The sequence below is a fragment of the Eulemur rufifrons genome, chromosome 8 (genome assembly GCF_041146395.1).
Source record: "Eulemur rufifrons isolate Redbay chromosome 8, OSU_ERuf_1, whole genome shotgun sequence".
Taxonomy (NCBI): domain Eukaryota; kingdom Metazoa; phylum Chordata; class Mammalia; order Primates; family Lemuridae; genus Eulemur; species Eulemur rufifrons.
Window position 1 is genome coordinate 104,078,048 of NC_090990.1, and position 16,561 is coordinate 104,094,608.

Below are 16,561 nucleotides of genomic sequence, written 5' to 3' on the forward strand. Positions count from 1 at the left end.
GCTTTTAAAAATTCCTCTTTGAAAACTACTGGATTATTCCTGTTAACAATGATATCATTTTCTCTTGATTTTGAGGATGTCATTGTTGGATATGTGGTCTGCTTACCCTGGTAAGATCCAAATTATCTCTTTTCATACCTTTAAGCATCCTCCACTCCACTTCACTCCAGCTCCGCAGTTCCCTTTGTCTCAGACTGGGGACCCATATGAGATCTAGTAGATGGTATTTTAAGTCTCTTAAGTTCATTGTCCTGGCACCATGCCCAGATAAAGAAGCTAGAACTTTATGCAATAATGGGACAAATAACACTTCTAAAATCTTGAAATTCTGCCTTCTAATGTTATGAATAGGAGAGATACTTACAACAAAGCAATATTTTACAGACCAGGGGAATCTATACTATCAATTCTTTTTATTTATTTATTTATTTTTTTTTTGAGACAGAGTCTCGCTCTGTCACCTGGGCTAGAGTGCTGTGGCATCAGCCTAGCTCACAGCAACCTCAAACTACTGGGCTCAAGTGATTCTCCTGCCTCAGCCTCCCAAGTAGCTGGGTCTACAGGCGCGTACCACCACGCTCAGCTAATTTTTCTATTTTTAGTAGAGAAGGGGGTCTCACTCTTGCTCAGGCTGGTCTCGAACTCCTGACCTCAAGTGATCCTCCTACCTTGGCCTCCTGGAGTGCTAGGATTACAGGTGTGAGCCACCGCACCCGGCCCTATACTATCAATTCTTACATCAGCTACTGAGCAGCATACTTGAGTTGGCAGAAGTTGGTCATTTTCTAGCCTTTTAAATAGTTGAATTAGTAAACATGGAGATTATTTGTCCCTTAGGAACTTAAGTGAATGAAACCAACAATTTTAAATACTATAATTTCCTAAAACATTTTTTGTCCTGAGAGAGTGGTAATTTACATAGAAAGTGAAGTTTCTAGGAGATAGAATTGCAGTATCTGCTTGTTCTCTATTTGCCTGGTTAGTTCTATTCCATGCTTGCTTTGCATGAGAAGGTTGGCAAACCTTACTTTAACTTCTGAGACTTAAGCATCACTAAATCTAAATACCACATTCTTCAGCAGCTCACTTGGTGTCCATATCACTCTCCTTGCTACCAAATGACCAGATGTGACCACCTGGCTGGGGCTTCTCTCTCTCCATGCAGGGAAAATCATAGTGAAATTGAACGGCGGCGACGGAACAAGATGACAGCCTACATCACAGAACTGTCAGATATGGTACCTACCTGTAGTGCCCTGGCTCGAAAACCAGACAAGCTAACCATCTTACGCATGGCAGTTTCTCACATGAAGTCCTTGCGGGGAACTGGCAACACATCCACTGATGGCTCCTACAAGCCGTCTTTCCTCACTGATCAGGTCTCTGGGACTCACAACTCTGAGAGGGTCTAGAATCTGGGTGAATGTGTTGAAACTTTTGATTTTTTTTTTGGACAAGAATTCAGCTCTTCAGGAAAAATTCAGATCATGGGAAAATGAATTTCAATCCTTGGCTATAACATTAATCAGCACTGGGACGATGAGAAGTAGAGAAGAATTGTGAAAACTATTTAGCAAGTTTATAGGTATTTTAGAACTTGGCTCATAAATACAGCCTGCAAGGTGGAAGAACAGTGGAATCACAGAGAGAGGAAATGACAATGTCCGTGGAACCAGTCCTCTTCCTTGGCTTTAGGGTTGTAGAGGATGGAAGAAATCTATTTCTCATCTCTGAAACAGCTTCCAATTTTAGTGATAGGAGTCTAACAGGCAGTCATTATTACTCAGGGATGTGCTCTGTTACATTTGATGTACTATAAAAAAAACTAGAGAAGACAAACATTTTCTGCCTTTCAGGAATTCAGTCTGAATATAAATATATGAGTGGCAGGATACACACACAAGTGAAAAATGATAGGAAAATGGTATAGAAAGGAAGTACTTTTTTTCTTCTTAATAATTTATGTGGGACTAGATAAATACATACTAGAGGGATGGCTAAAGTGAATACAATGGCCAGACTGTAGTGAGGGTGGTTAGGGAAAACAGAGAGTAAGGAAACCATGTTCTATTTTGATTATTAAAAGTAACACAAGATCATTGCAGACAAATTTGGGAAATACAGGAAGAATACGGAATAAAAAAATATACCATAACAACAATCAAGGATACATTTCATGCCACTATTTTAATCAAAGGATTAGAAAGAAGGAAGGAAAATGGTTTGGGAGAATGGAATAAGAATTTTCCAAATAGAATGGTCTATTTAAAAGCATATATACCACAGATTTTTTATACTTGTATACATTGAAGTAGTTAATTTGCTCTAACAGTACATGTGCAGATATTGATTCAGCAAACTCCAGTTATTCACCTTTTGTGGGCAAACCAGGTGTTTTGTGCTGTGAGAAATATGAAAAATGGTAAGAGATAGTTACTGGTGGAAACAGACATGTAAATAAATCATAATCACAGAACCAGTTCTATAATAGAGGTGCAATAATAAGTCCTATAGAAGTACAGATATAGAAAATGAGTTGGGGAATAATGCTGTAGATTTTGGGCATAACAAGCAAAAACTTAGAAGTGTGAGACTAATTGGATTACTCAGGAAAGTCAAGTGGTTTAGCATGTTTTGGGAGATGATAATAGGAATTGGGCTGGTATTTGATGATGGAATGTTTGGATGTTATATTACAGAATTTATATTTTAATTTTTATATAGTGTGGAGCCATCAAAAATAAGCTAGTAGATCTGGTAGTATTTTAAGGATAGATTGAAGAGAGGGAAAGCAGGGAAACCACTTCATTAGAGTAAGATGACTAGGACAGTGACATACCATTGGAAAGTAGAATTGATAAAACTGAGTTATCACTGGAATGTGAGGAAGAGTAGTTAGATTTTGAGGCTTCTAGTTGGAAGGATGCTGTTAAGAAAGGGAATGCTGGAAGAACACAGGAGATTGGTTTTTGGAGAGGGAAATAATGATTGAGGTTTTGAGATGTTGATGTTGAGTTGCTGGTAGAATATCTATTTGGAAACGTTTAACAGATATTTGGAACTCAGATGTGCTGAAAGCTCAAGAAAAAAAATTGGACAAGTCTAGAGATATAGACTTGGATATTATTATTTCATAGTGGAGAGGAGTGGATGTGATTTCCTAGGAAGAAAGTGTGGTATGCATAGAGAAGAAGACCTGGCCGGGCGCAGTGGCTCACGCCTGTAATCCTAGCACTCTGGGAGGCCGAGGTGGGCGGATCATTTGAGCTCAGGAGTTCAAGATCAGCCTGAGCAAGAGCGAGACCCCATCTCTACTAAAAATAGAAAAAAATTATATGCACAGCTAAAAATATATATAGAAAAATTTGCCGGGCATGGTGGTGCATGCCTGTAGTCCCAGCTACTCGGGAGGCTGAGACAGGAGGATCCCTTGAGCTCAGGAGTTTGAGGTTGCTATGAGCTAGGCTGACGCCACGGCACTCACTCTAGCCTGGGCAACAGGGTGAGACTCTGTCTCAAAAAAAAAAAAATAAATAAATAAAATAAAATAAAATTAAAAAAAAAAGAAGAGGACTTAAGATAGAACTTTGGAAATACCTACATTTAAGACTTGAACAGGCCGGGCGCGGTGGCTCACGCCTGTAATCCTAGCACTCTGGGAGGCCGAGGTGGGTGGATCGCTCGAGGTCAGGAATTCGAGACCAGCCTGAGCAAGAGTGAGACCCCGTCTCTACAAAAATTAGAAAGGGCCGGGCGCGGTGGCTCACGCCTGTAATCCTAGCACTCTGGGAGGCCGAGGCGGGTGGATTGCTCAAGGTCAGGAGTTCGAGACCAGCCTGAGCGAGACCCCGTCTCTACTAAAAATAGAAAGACATTATATGGACACCTAAAAATCTATATAGAAAAAATTAGCCGGGCGTAGTGGCGCATGCCTGTAGTCCCAGCTACTCGGGAGGCTGAGGCAGTAGGATCGCTTGAGCCCAGGAGTTTGAGGTTGCTGTGAGCTAAGCTGACGCCACGGCACTCACTCTAGCCTGGGCAACAAAGTGAGACTCTGTCTCAACAAAAAAAAAAAAAAATTAGAAAGAAATTATATGGACAACTAAAATATATATATATATATATATATATATACAAAAAAAAATTAGCCGGGCATGGTGGCACATGCCTGTAGTCCCAGCTACTCGGGAGGCTGAGGCAGTAGGATCGCTTAAGCCCAGGAGTTTGAGGTTGCTGTGAGCTAGACTGACGCCACGGCACTCACTCTAGCCCGGGCAACAGAGTGAGACTCTGTCTCAAAAAAAAAAAAAAAAGACTTGAACAAAGGAAAGGGAGCCTGAAGCAGAAGAGGAAGCAAACATTGGACTGCAGTGTCATTGAAGAAGTTAAGGGAAAATAAATTTTAAAGGATAGAATGGACAACACTGTCAGGACTCTGCAGAGAGGTTGAATAAAATGATGAAGATCCAGGAAAAGGGACTTGAATTGGCAATTAGGGGGACATTAGTAGCCTCTAAAAGAACCAAAATCAATACAGTAGTTTAGAGTGAAGATTGCATTGGGATTGAGAAATAATTCAAAGGTAAGAGAGTAGAGCCAGTAAGTGTAACATTATTCTTAGTCTAAGTTTGTCACTGAAAAAGAGAGACAAGTTGGGCTAAGTTGAGGGAAGATTTGTATAGAATTGAGAAAACCTGATCATTTTTATAGGATTGAGGGGCAAGAGAAAGTGGGGAATATTTGTTGAGCAAGATACTAAAAAGAGATCAGAGAGGATGGAATCAAGAAGTCAGTTATTTTTAGTGGTGAGCCTGTTTATTCTCCCTCTTGACTCCTGAGATAAAGAGGAAGAGGTAGATAGTGACATAGAGAAATTGAGGAAATATCTTTTGGAGAAAACCTCCTTGTCAATGAAGGTAATACATTTAGGGTGGAAACCTGTGACTGTGGATCAGGTGTGAGCCAGCAGTTGCTTATGGAGAGATATATATGGCCTTAAGTGTCTTACTACTTCCCATGAATAGAAATACTTGGTTTTTCAGAGTTCAGTATTAATTTTTATTTCTTTTCCTTGGGCAGGAACTGAAACATTTGATCTTGGAGGCAGCAGATGGCTTTCTGTTTATTGTCTCTTGTGAGACAGGCCGGGTTGTATATGTGTCTGACTCCGTAACTCCTGTTTTGAACCAGCCACAGTCTGAATGGTTTGGCAGCACACTCTATGATCAGGTGCACCCAGATGATGTGGATAAACTTCGTGAGCAGCTTTCCACTTCAGAAAATGCCCTGACAGGTGAGAGTTATGTGGATGGAAAATGAATGGAAAAGTCTTTTTATTCTGAGGCATAAAAGATGTTTTAGCTCTTAAATTGATTTGTTGACTCTGGCAAGGCTTCTAAAATTTTCTCCTGTAATGACTATAATCAGTTCTTTTTATCCACATGCAGATTATCTAATTGTGGTTCATGTTTAGAAAATGTTTCATTAGTGATAATGCCCATATGAAAGTTTACTTTTATCTTAGTATTAGTGTAAATAAAATGGTAAAAGCCAAACCTACATTTTTTTTTCCATTTTTAAATAATTATGCTTCTATCTCATTTGTGTGGATAATTACCTGGTATTTTTTCTACCCACTTGTGCTTGGCTTTGTGTGCTAGGTTCTGTGATTAACAGATTTTTATTTTATAGAGGAGTAGTTATTGGTCAGCATATAAGGTGTTTTTTGTTGTTTTTTTTCCACCCTATTTCAATGCTGTTCAGTCCTTTTGACATAGTTTGGCTAGAGGAAACAAGTCAGATCTGTTCCTGAGCAACTCTAGGAAAAAATTTATCTTTTTTTTTTTTTTTTGAGACAGAGTCTCAGTTTCTTGCCCGGGCTAGAGTGCCGTGGCATCAGCCTAGCTCACAGCAACCTCAAACTCCTGGGCCCAAGCAATCCTTCTGCCTCAGCCTCCCAAGTAGCTGGGACTACAGGCATGCGCCACCATGCCCAGCTAATTTTTTCTATATATATTTTTAGCTGTCTGGCTAATTTCTTTCTATTTTTAGTAGAGACGAGGTCTCGCTCTTGCTCAGGCCGGTCTGAAACTCCTGACCCTAACTCCTTTTTTTTTTTTTTTTTTTGAGACAGAGTCTCACTCTGTTGCCTGGGCTAGAGTGAGTTCCGTGGCGTCAGCCTAGCTCACAGCAACCTCAAACTCCTGGGCTCAAGCGATCCTCCTGCCTCAGCCTCCCGAGTAGCTGGGACTACAGGCATGTACCACCGTGCCCGGCTAATTTTTTCTATATATATTTTTAGCTGTCCATATAATTTCTTTCTATTTTTAGTAGAGATGGGGTCTCGCTCTTGCTCAGGCTGGTCTCGAACTCCTGAGCTCAAACGATCCACCCACCTCGGCCTCCCAGAGTGCTAGGATTACAGGCGTGAGCCACCGCGCCCGGCCCTGACCCTAACTCTTGAGCTCAAACAATGCGCCAGCCTCGGCCTCCCAGAGTGCTAGGATTAGAGGTGTGAGCCACCACCCTGCCCGGACTCTAGGAAAAAATTTAAAGTGGAAGCAGGTAAAAACTGGTAGTTAAAATAAAATGCAAGAAATTTCAATGTGATGATATTAATGTTGGTCTTTAGTTTCCCTACTTTTACATTTTTATGTATTTCATTTTTTACCAGAAGTTGCCCTTGGTTTCTATATAATAAAGGGGAGAAACAGTTTTGGCTCGAAACAGATATTTGTTTCCATAGCATATAAAATTACTTGTTTTGGCCGGGCATGGTGGCTAATACCTGTAATCCTAGTGCTCTGGGAGGCTGAGGCCAGAGGATCTCTTGAGGGCAGGAGTTCGAGCCCAGCCTGAGCAAGAGCGAGACCCTGTCTCTACTAAAAATAGAAATATTAGCTGGAAACTACTAAAAATAGAAAAAATTAGCCAGGCATGGTCATGTTCACCTCCAGTCCCAGCTACTTGGGGGGCTAAGGCAAGAGGATCGCTTGAGCCCAGGAGTTTGAGGTTGCTGTGAGCTAGGCTGACCCCATGGCACTCTAGCCCTGGCAACAGAGCAAGAGTGACTATGTATGTATGTATAAATAAATAAATAAATAAAAATAAAATTACTTGTTTTTAAATAGTCACATACACTCTGTGTCTATGTCTGTACGTGTATAAAAATAATCAAGCATGAGAATATAGCCTTGCCTTTTGCTTTCTACCACTACTTCCACTGCTACATTCCCTTGCACGAGGTTATTTTCAGTGCTGCCTTTGAACTTAAGAGTGAGATACATTGGATGAGAAAAGAAGTATTTTAGGCTTGGAAAAGAACCCATCTCCTGCTTGGCCTATTCTGTTTAAGCAAGGAGATTAAGGGCATGAATTGGATGCGTGCTTGTTTTTGCCTCCAGTATCTCTCTGCCCTCCCCCACCCCCACAAATAAAACACACTCCAGACTGCTCTTCACATCCTCCTTCAGGGCGTATCCTGGATCTAAAGACTGGAACGGTGAAAAAGGAAGGTCAGCAGTCTTCCATGAGGATGTGTATGGGCTCAAGGAGATCATTTATTTGCCGGATGAGGTGAGTGTCAGGCTAAGCGTTACAGTTTGGCATAGGAAGAATCAAGACCTGAGGGTTTTATTTCTGTCAGAGGAGTTAAAATTTTAAATCTAAGCTCCAATTGGATTAAATTTAACTCTCAAGAGCCAGATGGGTTGTAACACAGAATAAAGTATTTGGTAAAGGAACTAACATTTTACTGAACTCCTCCCATGCCAGGCACTGTGATAGGTACTTTATGTCTGTCATTGTATTTAATCCCCACAATTGCCCCATTGGGAAAGATTCATAGTTATTATTTTGCTGATGAGAAAGCAGATTTAAAGAAATGATCTTCCCCAGACTGTTAATACTTACAGTGTTTGATATAGGATTTGTTTTAATTCACAGTAGTCTGACCTGTATTTATTTCCCATTACATTACAAGAAAACATCCATTTACTTAGATCATTTCTGCATTTTTTTTTTTTTTGGTTAGAAATTTGAGATTTCCTTATGTCTTTTAGTTAGTGTTTAGTGTTTGTAAATTATATACTGTATATTTTAGAATTCTGTAGAAACGATGGTAGTCCTTTCTATCCAGGTAGAAAAACCATCTCTTAAAGTCACAAAGTAAGTTCAAGTTATATAATGGAAATTGACTACATTTTACTGAGAGGATGGTTGTTAGAAATGATGGGTAGAATATTAAGGAAAATTTTCTGAGAGAGGTACAAAATTGAATATTATGTGGCTTAGTGATTTAGGGCCTCTGGACTCAGGCTGCTGGATTTTGTTTTAATCCATAGTGTCTTATGGATTTGAATTCTAGCTTTGGCATTATCTTCTGAAATCTTGGACAGATTACATGACTACTTTGTGGTTTGATTTCATCTAATATTGGAGGTAATAGTATCAATCTTATAAAGTTGTTATGGGAATTAGATAAATTTTAATATATGTAAAGATGTTTAGAACAGAGCATAGCACCTATTAAACTATGTTTTATTATTATTTTAAGGAAATGACAGAGGGAAAGTAGGATTGGAGGGAGTATCTCATATGTGGTATGTGGCTAATTTGAAGACATAGGCAGGAGAAAGATAAATAATAATGAAATGTAGCAATTAGATTAGGTTGTTGTTAATGTAGAGCAGGAGTAAGCAAGCCATAGCCCTATATTTGTAAATAAAGTTTTATTGGAACATAGCCATGCCCATTTGTTTGTGTATGACCTGTGGCTGCTCTCGTGCTATAATGCCAGAGTTGACTAGTTGCAACAGACTGTATATGGTCCACAAAGCTGAAAATGTATACTATCTGATACTTTACAGAAAAAGTTTGCCAGCTGCTGATGTGGGGAATCTTTGCATTTGAAGAGCATATAGAACTTTTTGACTTCAAATTCTAAGACAGTTTTAAAAATACCAAACCTGGCTAACCTTTATCCTTCCTTTTTAGGAGCATTACCAGTTTTGTGTGTCTAGTTGTATCCAGAGCCTGTTATCCTGCTGTTACTATGGAAAGTTCTTTGATAGTGCAGACTGACTGCTTTTAATCTCTTTTGTTCGTTGAAATAGGTGTGGCAACAGCTCTGTGGACCCAGTCTCTGTGAATAGACTGAGCTTTGTGAGGAATAGATGCAGGTGAGGTCCTAAGCAGTGAAAACCAAAGGAGTGACCAAGTACCTGTAGAAATCATCACTTTTTCACCTATCTCACTGTAGTCCTTCCCTCAGCAGCCCTCCACCCTTATCCCTTACCTCCTGGTTACTTTTTATTCTGGCAGTATTTTCCTGAACATCTAGAGCTTCTCTTGCTCGTCCTGTTTAAGTTGCCCTACTACTTTACCTGCTTTTCTTCTCCTGCAGTACCTTTCATTGCTTTACTTTGGTAACAGGGTCAAAAATATGGTGGTCACTTTTGGGAGGGAAAGGTCCAACCACGGATTATCTATCCTGTTTTCAAAACACCCAAGAGCCTTCAGTTAAAGATGCTAAGCTAGCATTGCTCTTTAAGTTTTACCAGGTAGAATTTTTCTCCTGACTTCCTATAACTCTTCTAGGAATGGACTTGGCTCTGTGAAGGATGGGGAACCTCACTTTGTGGTAGTCCACTGCACAGGTTACATCAAGGCTTGGCCACCAGCAGGTAGGCATGTGGGATGGTGATTTCTCTCTTGGTACAGTTGGTTCCTCACACAGTCCATGAAAGTTAGCTAACATTTTATTATGTACCTGGTATATGAAATGTGCTTGGCTGAAAGAAAAAGGAAAGAAAAAGCAGACTCCTTCCCTTCCATTATTAAGCTTATATTCCAGTTGAGGAGATAGATTACTCAGACTTGAAAATGACTCAATATTGGCTGTGTACAGAATGTAGTTTTTAAATGCAAATGTAAATTTTAAAATGTAAATGCATAATAATCTATATTGAATACCCATGTTATAAGCAGTTGTTGGAAAGAAACATTGACATTGAACACAGTTAATTTGGGAAAGCTTTCTAAAGTAGGAGTAAGACTGAAGGAGAAGGAGAAAATGGCTTAAAGCTAACAATACTTATAAAGGGGTTATTTTCTGCTAGGGTTTTAAATCAAGCTGTGAGCAGATTAGTTTTATTAGAATTTGAGATCAAATAAGGAATGTGAGAAAGGTGGTTGGGATGCAGGGATTATCTTTTTAAATTGGCTTGTCAGAGTTTCCAAATCTTAGCAACTTTATTACTTCCCTGCTGGATAGGTCTGGTTGAGAATTGGGGAGGGGGATCGGGGGAGAAAGAAACTAAGAGAAAAAGAGGCAAGGATGGTATATTTTGGAAAGAGATTAAACTTTGGTTATGGAAAAACCTGGGTTTGATTCCTGACATTGTTATTTATTAGTGGTATAACCCAGGGTAAATTGCTTGACCTTTATAAATCTCAGATTTCTCATCTATAATTTGGAACTAGTACATACCATATAGGGTTATTTTGAAGATTAGATTTAATTTAAGAAGAACATCCAGCCCAGTGCCTGCTATATTTCAGCTACTCAGTAAATGGTAGTTAATGTAATTTTTAACAATTAATTTGAAGTAGTAATGACATTTGAACTTTTTACTCTATATACTGTATAAACCATACATTTAAGGTATGTGTGATCTTTCATACTTCTGTGTAGCTATCAAAGAAATACTGTTTTTCTGGATAAAAAGATAACTATGCAAAGAATAGGGGGAATAGTTTTCTTCCCTTTCCATGTAAAATATTGGCATCTCTCTTTTCCAAGGAACATAAGTAACTCTTGGTGTTTGGTATAGTTTCATTTTTGGTTGTTTGCTTACTTTAAAAGTCACAGGGTGGGTAAAACATCTATTCTTTTACTATGATATGGTCACAAAATGGCTGCTTTTATATGTGTTTGGTTTGGCCGGCACAGTTTCTTAGAATAGGTGAGACTTGTACTCTCCAGTTTGTTATAATTAATATGAATAAAATAAATGAATTTATTTATATATATACATAAAAAAATACTTAAGACAATGACTCTATGTAATTGTTTATCTTTATTATCATTATTTATCATTCTCTTTTGCCTTATACCTCACCTCTTCATACCTAAATGTATTTTGAATCATTATCTGTCTGACTTTTGAAGGCATTTGAGTTTGAAAACCCAGTTAAACCTTTTAACTTGACCTTCCTGAAGGTGTTTCCCTCCCAGATGATGACCCAGAGGCTGGCCAGGGGAGCAAGTTTTGCCTAGTAGCCATTGGCAGATTGCAGGCAAGTGTGAATTTTCCCCACCTATCTATATCGTTTTCCAATTAGAAGAAATCTTCAGGATTCATTCATGTTAATTTTCTTTTCTGAATACAAATGAAGAATTCCATAAAACCCTAAAAATGTGAAGGAATGTAGCATTCACAGCGACCTTTTCATTTTATCATTACATGATGAATGATAGAGAAATGGAATTATTTTGATTATTTTCATAAATGTAGATGGGTTTCTTGGCTACTTGGACAATGATTTATAAATCTGAATAATGAGCACAGTTTACCCAGATAAAAGTAGGTGGTTTTGGGTTGAATTTTTTTTTGAGACAGGGTTTTGGTTTGAGTGCCATGGCATTGGCCTAGCTCACAGCAACCTCAAACTCTTAGGCTCAAACGATCCTCCTGCCTCAGCCTCCCTAGGAGCTGGGACTATAGGTGCATGCCACCACGTCCGGCTAATATTTTTTCTATTTTTAGTAGAGTAGGGGTCTCGCTCTTGCTCAGGCTGGTCTCCAACTACTGACTTCAAGCAATCCTCCTGCCATGGCCTCCCACAGTGCTAGGATTATAGGCATGAGCCACAGAATTCATTTTTTCTTACTTTACTAAGTTGGTAAAGACTATATGTGTGGGCTGCGCTCAGTGGCTCACACTTACAATCCTAGTGCTTTGGAGGGCCAAGGTAGGAGGATTGGAGGATTGCTTGAGACCAGAAGTTCAAGACCAGCCTGGGAAACATAACAAGATCTCATCTCTACAAAAAAATAATTTTAAAAAATTAGCCAGGCATGGTCGTGGGCACTTGTAGTTCTAGCTACTCGGGAGGCTGAGGCAGGAGGATTGCTTGAGTTCGAGGTTATAGTGAGCTATAATTGGGCCACTGCACTCCAGCTTGGGCTACAGAATAAGACCCTATCTCTAAACAAGGAAGTAAATAAAAAATAAAAAGAGTACCTGTATGAGAATAAAGCTAGACTTTATGCCCTCCTTGATTGTCATTGTCACTGTTTTCCTCTCTGGATGAAATGTGAAAGTTTAGAAATTCTTAAAACTGGGAGTCTCATGTCTATGCAAATGACCATAAAGAGATGGGAAATACATTTGTAAAGAATGGTGTCATTTTACCTCATTTTTATCTCTTCATTCTCAGGTAACTAGTTCTCCCAACTGTACAGACATGAGTAATATTTGCCAACCAACAGAGTTTATCTCCCGACACAACATTGAGGGGATCTTCACTTTTGTGGATCATCGCTGTGTGGCTACTGTTGGCTACCAGCCACAGGTGAGGAGCTGGAACTGTTACATTAATGATACAGAGGCCTTTGTTTTTATTGGTGTATGTTGAAATTATGCAATCAGGTAATTGCTAAGATAGCCAAAACATAGCCCCAGTTCAGAAAAAGAGTGCGGTGTTGGTATAAGGATAGATAAATAGATCAGTAGGCCAGAACAGAATCTGTTCTCACATTTGTCAGCTGAGTTTTAGCAAAGGTGACAAGAGCAATTCAATGGGGAAAGGAAGTCTAACAAATGGTGATGGAACAATTGAATATCCATATGCGAAAGAAAGAAAGAAAGAAAGACAGAAAGAGAGAGAGAGAGAGAGAGAGAGGAGAGGGAGAGGGAGAAAGGAGAAAGGAGAAAGGAGAAAGGAAAGAGAAGAACAGAACTTAGACCTTATCTCACACCATAACAAAAATCAACTCAAAGGCCTAAATGTTTAAGAGCTAAAGTTATAAATATACTTTTAGGAGATAATGTTTTTGATCCTGAGTTAGGCAAAGATTTTTTATATGACATTAAAAGCATGAATCATAAAAGAAAAAAATTGGTAAATTGGGATTTAGTTGAAAATTAAAATTTGTCCTCTTAAAAGGATATTATTAATGAAGTGAAAAGACCAGACACAAACTGAGAGAGAACATTTGCAAATCTTATATCTGAAAAAGGATTTGCATCAGGAATATATAAACAACTCATTAAGACAAACAGCCAGTAAAAAAGGGCACAAAATTTGACATTTTACTAAAGAAGAAATATGAGTAATACATGAAAAGATGCTCAACATCTTTTTATCATTAGGAAAGTGCAAATTAAAACCACAATTAGATCCCACTGTATACTCGTTACAATGGCTATAATCAAAAAGTGTTGGTGAGAATGCGGAGAAGCTGGAACCCTCATAAATTGTTGGCAGACATGTAAAATGGTATAGCTACTTTGCAAAAACATTTTGGCAGTTTCCTAAAAAGGTAAATATATACTTTCATCCTACAACCTAGCAGTTCTACTCCTGTGTATCTACCCAAGAGAAATGAAAGTGTATGTTCACACAAAGGTTTGTACATAAATGTTCATAGCTCTATTATTCATAATAGCCAAAAAGTGGAAACTGTTTAAATGTCCATTATCATTTTGTGAATGAATACATAAACTGTAGTATGTCCATATTAGGATACTGCTGAGCAATAAAAAGGAATAAACCACTGATACATGCAACAACAGAGATGAACTTCAAAAATATTATGCTAGTGAAAGAAGCCAGACCCAAAAGACTATATGTTGTATGATTCCATTTATATGAAATTTCTAGAAAAGGCAAAACTGAAGAGGCAGAAAGCAGATTAGTGGTTGGCTGGAGGGTGAGAGCAGGGATTAACTGCACGTGAGCACAAGGGAACTTCTTGGTGCAATGAACATGTTCCAAAAACTGGATTGTGATAATGGTTGTACAACTGTATAAATTTAGTAACAATCAACAGCTTGTACACTTAGAATGGGTGAATTACAAATGTAAATTATATCTAAAATCTGTAACACTTACTAAAATAAATGTATATTCTAAAAAAGAAAAATATTCTAGAAGCCATTTGTTTAGCAGATTTCGTCTTCTTTTAGCAGATTCCGTCTTCTTTTATTTCTTGTCTTTTTTTTCTCCCATTTATCTACAATCTTAGGATAAAGACAGAAGAAAAATAAAATCCAGGTTCCCAGCTGATTGACCCAGAAAGTTAGATGACCATAAAAGTATATATTTTACTTTTCTTTCTCTCTTCTAGGAACTGTTAGGAAAGAATATTGTAGAATTCTGTCATCCTGAAGACCAACAGCTTCTAAGAGACAGCTTCCAACAGGTAACTTTTCTCTTGGTTTGGATTTGAATAAATATTTATCATATTTACCCCACAAATATTTATTGACCACTGATTTAGCACCATAGCAGGCACTACAGTTTTATGTTCTTTAGTACTTAGCATATATTTTTAAGTAATAGAAAAGATTTAATACTTTGAAACTATGGATAATGTCCAAGGTATTTCTGTTTGGCTTTGGCTACTTACTGTCTTGTATCTAGCTATCTGTATCCAAAGAGCTGTCTTTAAAGTATTTGAGATATTGTATGTGTCACTGAGCTGTGGATTGTAGTAGGAAAATTCATTTCACACAGTTCTTTTATAGTTAAGTGAGAGTTAACTCTTAGTTTAAGCTGGCTGTTAATTATAATTTTCAGGCCCTAGCTCCTGCAAATATCTGGTGAATTTAATAGACTTGGCCTTAGATAATAGCTCTTACTTTATATCATATAAGTTAATTAACCTCTTTAAGTCTCAGTAGTGTCCTTATGGATACAATGGATATAGTAATAGTACTTAAATTCAGAGGTTTGTTTGAAAGATTAAATAAGATAATGCACATTAAGCACATAGCCCAGTGATTGACACATAGTAGTTACAAAATAAATGTTAGCTGCTATTATTGTTTTTTTAATGGTTCAGAAGGGAGAGTTAAAAGATTATTTTCTGTCCTATGAGACTAGAAATGAAAATAACCTAAAATTACTTACTTTAAAAAACAAGACTAAAGCCGACTTAGTTTTATTTATGGAAACCTCTGTGGGTGCCAGAAATTCTCAGGTTTAGGGGGAAAAGCTAGGACTGAAGAGCAGTGTCATTAGACTTACCAAATTTCTGGTATAGACTTGTAAAGCTAGTTCAGCATATCTTTAATGGACTTGGCAAGGGAAGTGGGGAAACAGTCTTTTCCCTGCTGGAAATAATTGTTATTCCTGTTTGACTTTGACTAGAGTGGTCAGGTAGCTTGAGATTCTGGGAAGAAACATGATAAATATAACTCCTCCTTATTTAGTCACTTAATTTTTACTCCCTCATATTGTTTTAACATTGAAAAAGACTGGTGCTTCAAGAACACAAGAGTCTCAGTGTTGTAGAAATTGGAAATTTTTAAATTTCTAAAGAAAATTTTCTGTGCGTTCCACTGATGGCATGAAAACTTTTTCAGGTGGTGAAATTAAAAGGCCAGGTGCTGTCGGTCATGTTCCGGTTCCGGTCTAAGAATCGAGAATGGCTCTGGATGAGAACTAGTTCCTTTACTTTCCAGAACCCTTACTCAGATGAAATTGAGTACATCATCTGTACCAACACCAATGTGAAGTATGTACCATACAGGCTGAGTAGAAAAAGCAAACTGTTTTTCCTCTGCTCTCACAGCACAAAATACTTCTGACACCAGATTTGTGTGGGTTTTTACTCACACACCAAGCAAGCATTCATTTCTGCAGCGGACACCAGGTGGGTGTCCTTCAATTCAATTCAGTTCACTGTCTACCTGGAGATAACATCAGATTTCTCAGGTTGAGGGCTCAGTCTCATAAGACTGCCCCCACTTCTGATGCCAGTTACAAGCCCCCAGGTTGTTTTACCTGTGCTTCTGACCGACCTGCTATAAATTGGGATTCCTACAATTATCTCCTTAGGTTTGATTAATTTGCTTGCGTGTCTCATAGAACTCAGAGAAACACTTACATTTACTGGTTTATTATTATACAGGATATTACAAAGGATACTGATGAATACCAGAAGAAGAAATAGATAGGGCAAGGTATGGGGGAAGGAGCCCAGAGCTTCCATGCTTTTTCCAGGTGTGCTACCTTCCAGGAATCTCCCCATGTTTATCTATCCAGAAGCTCCTCAGACCCAGTCCGTTTGGATTTTTATGGAAGTTTCATTACATAGGCATGATTGATTAAATCATTGGCCGTTGGTGATCGGCTTAACCTTCAGCTCCCTCGCCTCCCCAAGGTTGGGGACTGGGGCTAAATTAAGTCCCAGCCATCTAATCTTGCCTTGGTCTTCCCATGACTGCTCCCATCCGGAAGCTAACTAGGGGCTGCCAGCCCAGAGTCAACTCATTAGCATACAAAAAGACACCACTTTGAAGATTCCAAGAATTTTAGGAATCAGGAAACA

General features: G+C 38.5%; 1 protein-coding gene across 4 annotated transcripts in view; it reads left to right on the plus strand.

Annotated features, from left to right (window-relative positions):
- Positions 1–16,561, plus strand: part of ARNT (aryl hydrocarbon receptor nuclear translocator) — a 63,811-nt gene that overhangs the window by 36,528 nt on the left and 10,722 nt on the right. For all 4 annotated transcript variants that reach the window (XM_069480655.1, XM_069480658.1, XM_069480656.1 and 1 more), the window contains 9 exons: positions 1,166–1,379; positions 5,080–5,293; positions 7,473–7,575; positions 9,114–9,179; positions 9,598–9,683; positions 11,222–11,298; positions 12,442–12,576; positions 14,354–14,428; positions 15,594–15,745. In XM_069480655.1, coding sequence (XP_069336756.1) covers positions 1,166–1,379; positions 5,080–5,293; positions 7,473–7,575; positions 9,114–9,179; positions 9,598–9,683; positions 11,222–11,298; positions 12,442–12,576; positions 14,354–14,428; positions 15,594–15,745 — 1,122 coding nt within the window. The remainder of the gene's footprint in view (positions 1–1,165; positions 1,380–5,079; positions 5,294–7,472; positions 7,576–9,113; positions 9,180–9,597; positions 9,684–11,221; positions 11,299–12,441; positions 12,577–14,353; positions 14,429–15,593; positions 15,746–16,561) is intronic.